This window comes from Equus caballus, chromosome 13, assembly GCF_041296265.1.
Source record: "Equus caballus isolate H_3958 breed thoroughbred chromosome 13, TB-T2T, whole genome shotgun sequence".
Lineage (NCBI taxonomy): Eukaryota > Metazoa > Chordata > Mammalia > Perissodactyla > Equidae > Equus > Equus caballus.
Window position 1 is genome coordinate 53,848,060 of NC_091696.1, and position 12,164 is coordinate 53,860,223.

General features: G+C 63.1%; 2 protein-coding genes across 9 annotated transcripts in view; one reads left to right on the forward strand and one right to left on the reverse strand.

Moving 5' to 3' along the window:
• The window catches only part of NPRL3 (NPR3 like, GATOR1 complex subunit), a 36,624-nt gene extending 34,743 nt beyond the window's left edge, over nucleotides 1-1,881 (forward strand). For all 8 annotated transcript variants that reach the window (XM_023616776.2, XM_023616778.2, XM_023616777.2 and 5 more), the window contains one exon: nucleotides 816-1,881. In XM_023616776.2, coding sequence (XP_023472544.1) covers nucleotides 816-981 — 166 coding nt within the window. In that variant the 3' untranslated portion in view covers nucleotides 982-1,881. The remainder of the gene's footprint in view (nucleotides 1-815) is intronic.
• MPG (N-methylpurine DNA glycosylase) lies at nucleotides 1,837-10,869 on the reverse strand. The gene is made up of 4 exons (XM_001494795.7): nucleotides 10,656-10,869; nucleotides 7,839-8,072; nucleotides 4,886-5,090; nucleotides 1,837-2,280 (listed from the first exon to the last, which is right to left on the reverse strand). The coding sequence occupies exons 1-4, from the start codon at nucleotides 10,677-10,679 to the stop codon at nucleotides 1,904-1,906; spliced, it is 840 nt and encodes a 279-aa protein (XP_001494845.4). The 5' UTR covers nucleotides 10,680-10,869; the 3' UTR covers nucleotides 1,837-1,903.
• Nucleotides 10,870-12,164: the final 1,295 nt, after the last annotated feature.

Consider the following 12,164-nt stretch of genomic DNA (forward strand, 5'->3'; position numbering starts at 1 on the left):
GCATGGGGGCGCGTGCTGGGCGTGGGCGGCATGGGGCCCATGCGTGCTGGGTGTGGGGAGTGCGGGGCCTATGCGTGCTGGGTGTGGGGAGTGCGGGGCCTATGCGTGCTGGGTGTGGGGAGTGCGGGGCCCATGCGTGCTGGGTGTGGGGAGTGTGGCCTCCTCAGTGCTTCCTGGGTGTTTCTTGTCCCTTCTCGGGAAGGGACAGCAAGTTCTCATCCTCATGGGCTTGACAGAATTTGTTCCCGGGCTCTTAGCCTGGGGTGAGGTGGTCCAGGATCCCCACATCATAGGCGACACAGACTTTGTCACATCCACTCCTGACTGGGGGGCCCTGTAGGTGTCGAGTTTTCCAAGAGTTCAGGTTGCCAGGGATGAAGCCCCCAGTTGAGAGCCACATGCCAGGCGGCTCTTGCAAGCAGCCGTCCGGGCCCCCTGTCTGCCAGCCCCAGCCAGACACACTACCCCTAGGGCAGGGGCCCTGCCCGGATCCAGAGCCGCAGGGGAACAAGGGAAACCTCTGGCAGACCGTCTCTCTGCGTGGCGCCACCCCAATGCCAGAGCGGTGTGACCCTCAGGCTCGGTGGCTTCAGGGCTTGAACAGCCGTGTGTCCTCACAGATCTACTTCAAGGGGCCAGGGTGGGATGGGCCCAGAACACTCACCTGCCCCTGGTGGGGGGCTGGTGTGCAGCTGCCTCCCTGGGCCCCCAAGACCCCCCCCACCAGCTCTGCTTAGGCCTGTGGGTGCTCAGTGCTGACCCCACTGGCAGCTGTCAGGACAGAGGCCAGCCTGGCTGTGCCACCCGCCCCGCAGGCTCCTGCACTACTTCCGCGGCCGCCACCACCTGGAGGAGATCATGTACAACGAGAACACGCGGCGCTCCCAGCTGCTCACGCTCTTCGACAAGTTCCGCAGCGTGCTGGTGGTGACCACTCATGAGGACCCGGTCATCGCCGTCTTCCAGGCGCTGCTCACGTGAGCCAGCTGGGATGCAGAGGCAGGCCACTGCATGGGTGAGGCGCTGGCCTCTGCCCACCCCGGGGCTCCCCCGTGCTGGGCCCTCTTAGCCCTGCGGCCCAGCTTGACAGTTCAGCAGCCACTGAGGGCCACTGCCCTCTGCCTTCTCACTCTTGTCCAGTCCTCGAAGCAGCCTGTGTCTGAGCTGAACAGGTGAGGCCCCGAGCCAGAGGAGCGTCCAGGACTCATGCCCGAGTGAGGCCTGCATGCTTCTCACACACAAATTTGGGCCACAGGTTTTTCTCAGACCCTCCTCCTGACCCTGCCCATGTTCCCTGGCCCCTGCTGCTGCCCTCCTTGCAGCCACCCTGGGGAACATGCAGAAACACGTCTGACCCGCCCCTGTCCTTCCAGTGGCCGTAAGGAGTGTGAGGTCCTGGTGCCTGGCCCAGCCTGCATGGTCCAGCACTGCCTGTCCTTGTGCTCCCGGTTCTCCAGCTTGCTGTGTGCCTTTCCTGCCCTGGCCCTCTCCACTGTCCTTGGTAGCCACCAGGAAGCTCACGGCCAAGCTGGCACCCCCTTTCCCATCTGAGGCGTGAGGGCCCGGGGTGATCATGTCCTGCAGTGGTGGAGGGGCCCCTGCCCTCCAGGCCTGACCAGCACGCTTCCTCGGCTCCCCGTTGGGGGGTGTGTACCTGCACACTGGATCCTCCGTCGTGGGGCTGCGTGGGGCCTGAGGAGGGATGTGTCCAGCTGGGCCTGGCTCTCTGGACACCAGGCACACACACAAGGCCTTGACAACCCTCCCTGGAGGAAGAGCTGACCCCAGACATGCTGACGACCGAAGGGGGCTCTGCCTGACACACAAGCAACAGTGTTTTCTAGAAATAAAGCATTTATTTGGTTTTTAAACAATTAAAAAGCCTTGCCTGAGCAGGCCTTGCTCAGGCCTGTACGTCCCGCTCGGCTGCCCTGTCGACCACGCTGACCCAGGGGCTGCCCTGGATGTAGAAGCGCAGGGGCTTGTGGGCCCACTCGCCCGCGTGGCCAATGCCCACTCGGGCTGCTGCCACTACAGCCGGCTCAGTGGGCCCTGGGGGGCCGCGCTCCAGCCACACAGCCTTGTCCTTGGCCAGGTCCCGCTGGTCGAAGCTCTTGTCGATGGCCAGGGCCTGGCACAGCTTGGAGGGGCCGCTGCAGAGCTCGCGGTCTCTGAGGGCCCGGCCTGCCGCGCCTTTCCGGAGGGTGCTGCGCAGCTGCCGCATGGTCTCCAGGCCCCCCAGGGGCTCCAGCGCTCGCAGGAGGACACACGCCCCCTCCCCTGTGGGTCAGAAGGACGGCCTGGGAGCGGAGCCCACCCCACCCCACCCCACCCCCGGCAGGACGCTGAGCACACCTGCGCTCACTCAGGGTGCCTGCCCCTCCTGCACACCTGTCCCCGCAGGTGGCCTGCCTCCTGTGGGTGCCTCTACCAGGTGGGGCCTCTCCATGAAGCCAGCAGGCCTGAGCCCTAGCTGGCAGAACCTGTAACAACTCACATGCTCGTCCTCGGCCTTCCCCTGGCTACCTCTGGTTTGGTGATTGGCAGCAGCTGTGAGGCTGGCAAAGGAGCCCCCCCACCCCCAACCAGAGAGCTGGTCCTCCTGGGCATGGTTACCCCACCAGCAAGGAAGAAGCCTCAGGCCTGGCCCAGATCCCTACCAGGCCCCGGGGCCCCCCGTCGGCATCACCCACTTGGGATCTGTATTGGGCAAGCTGGACGGCTGGCTCGGAGCAGCCCCAGTGTGCACAGGGCACATGAGCCCCAGCCCTGGCTCAGTGGAGAGACTGACGGGCAGGAGGAGGTGCCCACAGAGCCCTTATCTCCCCTGGGGGGCCCCTCCCTACCAGTCCAGGCCACTCCAGAGGCCAGAAATGGCAAACCGACACACTGGGAGCCCCTCAGACTCCTGGCTGGGGACAGTGATTACCTGGACCCTGGTCAGAGGAGCCCTGACCCCAGCAAGGCCGCTCTCCTGGGGCAGCCGCTCCCCTGACACACTCAGCCGTCTCACCGCCTAGGATCTAGGAGGCTCAGCATGAGGGGTGGCCAGGCCAGTCCCCACTCATGGGCCAAGGCCACGCAGGCCCCCATCAGCACCTGAGAGCTGGCCCCGAGTGGCCCAGCAGCCATGTCCTCCTACACAGCCAGTAGCCGGCAAGTGTGGGGGTTTTTGTGACCAGATGCACCTTAACCAGCCTGTTCTCAAAGGACCTCAAGATACACTCAAGGGCAAGTGATGCCTCGAAGTTCCAGCCCCTCCACGATTCCTGGGCCTCCCAGCCCACTGGCCTCGGGACTCCGCTGGGTCCACCCGGAGCCCTCATGGGTACAGCACAGGCCCTGTCTCACTGAGCCCCCAAAGCCGCCTGCCCCTCTTGCACCCCCATCTCCTGGAACGCACCCGAGTCCCCATCCGACAGAAACACGGCACCCCAACCTCTTCCTGCCGAGTCCCCGTGCCCTCACCCCACTCCACCCGCACAGCTGCTCAGCCTCGGCAGCCTGACCCATCTGCTCTCCGGACCATCTCTGCATCCCCTCTCCCTGCAGGCAGGCAAGGACCACGTCCTGGCCTCCCCTCTCCCTCGCTCCACTTGGGGACCCCTGGCTCTGACTGTCCACACTCATGTGGTTCCCTGCCCCCCAACCTCGGTGTTCCTGGCACATCTTGGTCACACGTCCTGAAAGTAACACATCACCTCCCACGTCTGCCCCGTCCACGTCCCTCACAAACCCTGGGCTTCTCTGGACTCAGTCTCTCTCCCTGACCGAGTTCAGTCTCACCTCACGTGAGGGGGCTGGTTCAAGAAAAGCTCCATGACCCAAATGAGCTCTTGGGTGATTGACAGGTCCTCTGGCACGGTCCCCCCCGCCCCCCATGTCTAGTCTCTCAGTTTCACTAACACCTGCTTTGTGCCGGGCACAGGGCCAGTCATGGGTTCCCCGTGTCCTCTAGCCCCTGCAGCTCTGGCACTGGACATCCCCAGCTGTCCACTCTGGGTGCCGACAACTCCCATGTCACTGGAATCTCTCAACTAGTGAGCATGACCTACAGCACACCGGGCCCCGAGCCTGAGTGGCCTCGGGCCTTGGCTCATGGTGGGATGGGCGGTGGGACGGCCATCCAGAATGGGCTGGGCAGGCCCTGCTCCAGGCCAGCAGTGGCTCTGACAGGAGGTGCCGTGGGCTCTTCCTTCTGAGCACAGACCACCCAGAAAACACTGCCACCTGCTCACAAAGGACCGAGGCTGCCCAGAGCAGCTCCCACAGGTGAGTGGGTTCTCCCAGGAGCTCGAGACCAGCATCTCTCCGCTCGGCACTACTGATGTTTGGGGGCCGTCCTGTGCACAGAGCTTTCAGCAGCATCCTTGGCCTCCTCCGTCCACTGGATGCCAGAGCACCCCACCAGCTGTGCTGACCAAGAACGTCTGCAGACACTGCCTAGTGCCCCCTGGGGTGGCAGAATCATCCCAGGTTGAGAACAACTGATCCAGACCCCCTAGCTGGCTGCCCGGCTGCTCCAGCCCGAGTCCCGCTCAACCGAAATCCATCTTACCCTCATTCCCCCAAAACCAGCCCCTCCTGGGTCTACCCTGGGCCACCAGTGCCTCCAGCTCTGAGCTTGGGGACCAGTGGTGGCCTCATGGCGCCTGTCTGCTCTGTGTTCAAGTCAACCTATGACTTTGATTCTGTGGGGGCCCCCGGCCCCTCTAACTCACCTGTCTGAAGCCACAGGTCCTGAAACCCTGACCTAGCCCACCAATGGGACTTCCTTGCTCAAACACCTACCCCACCCTGGTCCTCCCAGTGGTCTCCCAGCTGCCAGCTGAGGGGCTCAGCCCAGGCCTCCTGCTTCCCAGCCCCAGTGCCCAGCACTGCTCACCTCGGCTGGAGACATTCATGCAGAAGTACATGCCGTAGATGAGGTACACGTACAGGGTCCCCGGCTCCATGAACATGCTGCGGTTGCGGGGGGTCTGCCGGCCGCCTCTCGAGTGGGCAGCTTCATCCTCTGGCCCCAAGTACGCCTCCGTCTCCACGATGCGGCCGCGGAGCTCTGTGCCGTTGTCAAGTTGCCGGACCAACACCTGTGGGCAGTCTCTGCTCAGGGCAGGGGCAGGGGTCCACTCCACCCTGACAGTCCACAGCCTAGACCTCACCTCCCTGGCTCGTGACGCATCAGGCTCCAGGTGCAGCCAGGTCCCCAGCAATGCTCCCTCCATCCTGCTGGACCACTGGACCACAGGGCTGCTCACTGAGTGTCCTATCCATAGGCGGCAGCCGTCTCAAGCTCTGGCTGGGGCCAGGCTGGAAACCAGCAGTAGGGAATTCGCGTACTTCAAGTCCCCTTGGCAGGGTCCTCCAACCCCCTGGCTCCTCCTCCTCCCCGAAGTCCCCTTGGACTTAAATGCTTAGCCTGGGGCAGTGCAGTGTGGATGGCACGGGCCTCAATGGTGTCCCCACAGGGCTGCCTGGGACACTCCAGGGCCTGTGGACTCTCCACCTGGACTGTCCCGCACACCACACTCTGAGTGGCCTTTCTGAACAGCAGGACCGGCTTCCTGCATGCCCCAAGCCTGGACCACAGCCCTGCGTGTAGCCTGCTCCACAAGGAGTGGGCCAGTGTGGGCAGTGGGCCAGGGAGACAAGACTGGCTATGGTTGGCTCAGACAGCACCCTGGGCTGGGGTGGGGCCAGAGGGCCGGGCCGAGGACAGGGCAGGGGGAGTGGCCAGGGCTGTCACCAGACGGGCGGGCATTCTCAGGTCAGCAGAGCCCCTAGGAGAGCAGCCCAGGCCACGGAGGAGCCAGGGAGGGCCAGTGGAGTGCTGAGCGTGCTGGGAATCGAGGCCTCCCCAGCCTGGAGCCTTTCTGCTCTGTGGCAGTGACTATTTCTCGGCTGTGTGGCACAGCCACAGTCATGCCCTATGTCTGGAGCTCTAGCCTTGACTCAACCAGGGAGCACAGTGGAGCTTCAGGCGAGGACATCCCCAGCACCTGGCTTGTCATTAGGCCAGAGTATTCAGTTGGATGGCCAGGCCACCCCTGACTCAGCCCAGAGAGCCCAGTGTGACCACGGCCAGGGTCAGCGACACGGGATGGGGCAGGTGGAGCCTGGACACTCAGTGGGATAGTGCTGGAGGATGCCTTCCTGGAGACAGGGTGGAGGAGAGAAGGGGTCGATGCCTTCCATGGAGGCCCAGAAACCCCCTTGTGCATCCACACGCTGGGATTGGCCAGACCATCTCCAGGCGAGAAAGGGCGGCCCTGTTCCATCTCAGACAAGGCCTCGCTTCCATCTTTCCAGGAGATCAGAGGGAGCGCTCCCCACTGAGCTTCATTCTCTGTCTCGGTGCTACGTGAGGCCTGCTGGGGCCCAGTGCTCTTCCAGAGAGGAGCTTCCCACGGCTCTTTCCTCACTGTCTTCTTTCCCATTTGGATTTTCCACTCTGATGTCATTTCCAGATAGCAGACGGTGGTTCCCCTCACCCCCATTACAAATGTGTCTCCTCCTTGCTGGGGGAGGGTCCTGGGGCAGGCCACCCTTCTCAGCCAAGCAGGTGACTCGAGAGTGGTCTGGGTTGTCACAGCAAGTCATGCTCCTTGCAACAACCTGTTCAGGGACGAGTGCATGACCCGAGCCTGGCTAAGGGGGTCTGCAAGGACAGCCACTGGGAGGTTATGGAGAAGGCTGTCCTCCTGACACAGGACACACATGGTGGAACACGCCCTTGTCTGCTGCATACTGCCCGTCCAGCTCGGGCTCAAGTGGGTGTGACGGGAGCCTAGGGGACACTGTGACAGGCTGCGACCCCTGGGCCCTCGACCTACTGCTTGGAGTCACCGCCCCACGTGCCTTTTTATGTGAGATCATAAACCCTTGTTGTTTAAGGTGCTTTTAGGAAGGTCTTCTGGCCCTGGCATCCCTCATGGGAACAGAATCAGGTCCCTTCCCCACCAGGTCACCTTCCACTAGCACACATTTTAGGATTTGTTCTTTTCAACACCCAACTCCAGCCACCAATTTTCCTATTAGTCACAGAAACCGATTCTCCTTGGCCATTTTAACCTAAAGGCAGACTCCAGGAAAGGATACAGGGTAGGCCACGGGCCTTGAGGAGGACCAGCTAGATGGTGCTCCAGATGGGATGTGGCCAAAATTCCCCTGCTGCCAGCACACGCCGACGTGCACACTCTGCGTGGCCACAGACCCCACTCCCACAAGCCCTGGACAGTCCCTGATCTCTACTCCAGATCCTGGACCTGCCTTGAGCTGCAGGGGCCCCTGGAAGCCAGCACTGACGCTGTGAGGCACTGTGGTGAGGAGGAGGTGGTCTCAAGGTGACCCCAATGCTGGGCAGCCCACAGGCCATGGCCACAGCTCTCATATGTCTACAAGCTGTCACTACCACTCACAGGCAAGCCCCAGTAGGGGCACTGACGGTGTCAGGGATGGGGCAAAGGCAGCGCCTCACAGACACAGGGGCCACTCCTGACCTTGGTCCTTGTAAGAAACCTGCCTGCGGTTGATCCAGGTGGAGCAGGGACAGCAGTCCTGTGTCCCAGGTGGAGAAGGTTGCAGCTGCTCCTGTCCTCAGCGCCTTGAGTGGCAGGCGGACAGTGGTCCCTTGCCTCCACCTGGGGTAGGGCCCACCAACCTCAGCATTCTCCCCGGCCCACCTCGGACGCACCCTGCGCCCCAGACGGCTGTGGGGAAGCTATGCAGGGACAACTGTGGCCAGGTCAGGGACGTGAGCCCAGTGGTTAGAGGGCTGGCCCACAGAGGCTGCACAATGATGCCACTGCTGCAGAGGCCACTCGCTATAGTCACATTACCTGTCCCAGAAATGCCCGGGCTAGGGAGACAGCAGGCTGGTCGAAAAACTCTGATCCCAGTCGAGCGGGGCGGCCTTGTGGGCTTGAGAAATAGATGCTGCGCTGGGGGCCCGGAGTTGCAGGCAGCCCCAAGCTGGGCTCTCTGGGGGAAGGCGTCCAGGCTCCATCGGGGGGGCTCTGATGCTGCTCTGCCTCCAACAGTCGCTGCTTTTTTTGCCCCAATCTTCGGGAAAGCTGTGATGGGAAAGGACAAAAGGTTGTGTGGTGAAGTCAGACTCACAGAGCTCAAGGACCACATTCTACTTCCTGCCTCAGTTTCCTCACCTGCAAAATGGGGGCAAGCACTGCATGGGCTGTCACAAGGTGTGAACAGATGCCCTCCCTGATGTGCTCAGCCCCGCGCTGGGCCCCAGGAAGGCTCGGGAAGTGACTGCACGTGAGGACCGGCTGGTGGCAGGGGTGACAGGGTGCCACTCTGCTCCATGCGCCCTCCACACTTGGGAGATGCACAGCTCGGTGGCAAAGGGCTGTAGGGCCCCGGGAGGGGACAGTGGGCACCTGAGCCTAGCACAGGAGGGCTGGCACCCGGATTCACACTCATCACTTGGACCCTAAATGAACTTCTGAGTCTGCTCTGGAACCCAGCCCTTTGCATTTGACCCTAACCAGGAATTTAAAAACATAGCGGTGACCTCGATGGGGCCTGGCCAAGGAATGAATTGTGGGTCTGTGCGTCATTCATGCCCCTGCCTCCTGACTTGGCTGACATGTGCCAGATCCCTCCTCAGAATGACCCAGAAGGTGCCCCACACACACAGGTGGGTGACCATCTGCCTGGCCCCACTCCAAGTGCTCAGGGCACAACCCCCGATGAGTCCCCAACTGTCCTCTGCCTCATGACACAGGACGTCATCGTGATACGAAGCAAGTGGGGCAAAGAAGAGGTCTCCAGAGGGAGGAGGAGGACCTGCTGGGACCCAACACTTGGTCTGCCTCCCACCTGCCGCCACGCAGCCTGGAATCCTGGCCACACACCCTCTGCTGCTCTGGGACCAGCTGCTCTCCAACATGTGGAGGAAGACGAGGGGAGCAGGCGAGCACGGGGTGATGGAAATACGCTCCTCGAGGGCTGGTCCTCAGCAGGACCCACGTCTCCCTGGCATGTGACAGACCCCTTAATTTTTTTTTTTTTTAAAGACTGGCACCTGAGCTAACAATTGTTGCAAATCCTCCTTTTTTTTTTTTCCTTTTTCTCCCCAAATCGCCCCAATACATAGTTGTATATTTTAATTGTGGGTCCTTCTAGTTGTAGCATGTGGGATGCTGCCTCAACGTGGCCGGATGAGCGGTGCCATGTCTGCGCCCAGGATCCGAACCAGCGAAACCCTGGGCTGCCGAAGCAGGGCACGCGAACTTAACCACTTGGCCACAGGGCCGGACCCAGACCCCTTATTTTTAACATAAGTGCTGATGTTCTGTGTTGAATGGAGACTGCCAGTCTGTTGAGAATGGATGCTGATGTGACTGTCTCTACAGCCAGCCCATGTGCCCATACTTGCCAAGGGCTCAGACTCTGGGACGCCCTAGCCTGCCCCATGGCGCTCTGGTGGGTCTGGGTCTCTGCCCTGGCCCGCGCTGGGTGCTGGGGGACTCATGGCTGCCCAGGGACTGAGGCTCAGAGAGGCCTTGGCTTCCCCACTGCAGACCCAGGATTCAAACCTGCCTCAGAGGCCTTCACCGTGACGGTGAGGCTCTGTTTGGCAGTGGCCGAGGAACAGGCTGACCCTGCTGTTGCACCCAAGAGTGAGCACTGCCTCAAACATGCACCTGGGCGCCTCACCCCACCACCTGGCCCTGGTTAGAAAGAGGGTTCCGGGCTGGCCCTGTGGCCGAGTGGTTAAGTTCGCACGCTCTGCTGCAGGCGGCCCAGTGTTTCGTTGGTTCGAATCCTGGGCGCGGACATGGCACTGCTCATCAGGCCACGCTGAGGCAGCGTCCCACATGCCACAACTAGAAGGACCCACAACGAAGAATATACAACTATGTACTGGGGGGCTTTGGGGAGAAAAAGGAAAAAATAAAATCTTAAAAAAAAAAGAGGGTTCCCTGGGTGAGTGACCCCAGAAAGCCACCCGTGGTGTCTGTGCCTCAGTTTCCTCATCTGTAGAAGGGGATCAACACCACCTGTTGCACAAGACTGTCCCGAGAATGCAGTGAGAAGCCAGCCCAGCGCTTGGCTGGCATACAGCAAGCACCCAATAAGTGTTCGCAAGAAACATCTCCACTGGGGAGGCCTCTGGGCAAAACCTGGGGACAACTGTCTCTCACCAGGTTGGGCTCAGCGAGCAAAGGGCAGGAAACAGCCTGGCCTGGACGAGGGGATCCAAGAGATCCACCAGCGCTCCATCCAAACCTGGGCAAACGGGTGAGTGACTAACGAGGGTATTCATCAGCTGTGACCGACGCTGGAATGAGGATCGTGGGAAAGCGGCCCCTCGGGCCAGCTGCTCGGCCAGCCCCACGGTCACCTCCGTCGGCAGGCTGGCTCCCAGGGAGGAGGCGTCCCAGGGGGCCCGAGCGCCCAGCACTGAACCAGGAAGCCGGCGTCGGGTCCCCTTCCAGACCTCACCGGTGACCTCGGGCCTGGCCCGGCCGGGGATGGGGGGGGCGGGGGCGCTCGTCCGCTAACTGCAGACGGCCGGGGCCGGCCCCGCGCTCGGCACTGGACTCCCGGGCTCGGCTCAGCGCCTCACTGGTAGGGACACTCCGCTCCCGAGCCTGCCCCTCGGCCACACAGCCCACCTGGCGCGCACTCACCTGCGCCCCGCCGCGCGCGGGCATCCGGAGGCTCGTCGGGGGCTCTCGGGCTACAGCCCGCCCGACACGGAGCCCAGCCAGGAGCGGAGCCCACCGGGAGCAGAGCCCACCGGGAACTGAGCCCTCCCTGCAGCCGACCACGGAAGCGCGCCGGCCCCGGGGGTGGAGCCGGCGCCTGCGCAGAGCGGGACGGAAGCCTGGCGAGCGCGGGGCGCGGGCTCCGCCCCCGGAGGAGGGCTGCGGCTGGGGGCGGTGGACGGGGAGTGTGGTTACGGCCGGTCACCCTGCCCGGCGCCCCACCTCCCGTCCTGGAGAAAGGTCCGGGGCTGCTGGGACACCGGTGGCGTGAGAAGGAGGAGAAGGTGGCTGGAGTTGGGACGAGCGACCCTGCACCCCGGGGCCCCTCTGCGACCTGCCCCCCGCCCCCACTTGCACCCTGGTCCCCGCACCGCCGCAGAGCCCACTCCATCACTAGCCGGTGGTCAGACCGCCGAGAGGACTGGTCCGCCTTGACCTCTGAGTGGGCCCTTGAAGGGCCCCGGTTGGAGGTGTAATGGTTTGGGGGTGGCCCATAGACGGCTTGGTGGGGTGCACGTGGCGTGCGCGTGAGCGAGGTGGCGGCGCAGCCGGGTCCCCGGGACACGCCTTCCTGGACTGCAGAGGGGTATTACGGACTCGCTCCGGACCTCGGGAGGCATTTGGCTGGGGCGGTGGGTCAGGAAGACTGTCTGGGAAGCGGATGCCAGGCCTATCCGGAAGCCCCCGCCTGGTCATCATCGCAGGCGGACGGGGATTCTGTTTCTGCCGTGGAGCCCCCACCCCTCCCTGCCCAAGGATGCGGAGAGGAGCCCGCCCACGTCCTGGGGTGGGCCCGCTGGAGCGAGGCCAGCCTCCTAAAGAGGCCGAGGCGGAGGCTGGGGCTCTGGGGACCCGTGAACACCCGCCTTTCAGGGCGGTGGTCTGGGGCCTTCCGGGGAAGCCGCTGCCCTCCGCCTGCTGCCCCAGCCTGTAACTTCTCAAGGCGGATTTGTGCCCCCAGGGAGGGGAAGGGAGTCTGGGGAGGGCGCTGCCTGGTCTAGAGGAGTGAAGGGGCGTGGGTGGGGGATGTTCAGGCTCAGGGCTGTGCTGCGGGGTGGGGGGTGAGGGGCATACTGCCCGCCCTGTGGCTCAGTGGACCTGGGAGGGCAAATGCAGTCCACATACCCAGCAGAGCCACCCCGTACCTTCGCTCTAGGGTGTATCCCCATCTGTAGGACCCCCCTGCTGTTGCAGGCACGGTCCCATGTCCTTGTGGAGCCCGCCTCGGCCCTGGAAAAACTTGAGCATGTCCTGAGCTCTGTTTGATTTCTGGGACCCTGGCCCTCGTGGGGCCCCGGAGAGCAACTGGGCATAGATGGTGTCAGATGGGAGGTTCTGGGCTGGCCGTGTGACTTGGGTCCTCAGTGAGCGTGGCACCTGGTGTCAGGGCAAGTCCAGCTGGGAGGACCGAGGTCTCCAACAGCTCCTCCT

What these genes read in the sequence shown, in the direction of transcription:
- MPG (XM_001494795.7), bottom strand. Translation starts at nt 10,679, where the DNA reads ATGCCCGCGCGCGGCGGGGCGCAG. An exon ending in CCGCGCGCGGCGGGGCGCAG is followed by an intron (nt 8,073 to 10,655) that starts GTGAGTGCGCGC and finishes TTCCCATCACAG; the next exon opens with CTTTCCCGAAGATTGGGGCA. An exon ending in CCCGGGCATTTCTGGGACAG is followed by an intron (nt 5,091 to 7,838) that starts GTAATGTGACTA and finishes GACTGCCCACAG; the next exon opens with GTGTTGGTCCGGCAACTTGA.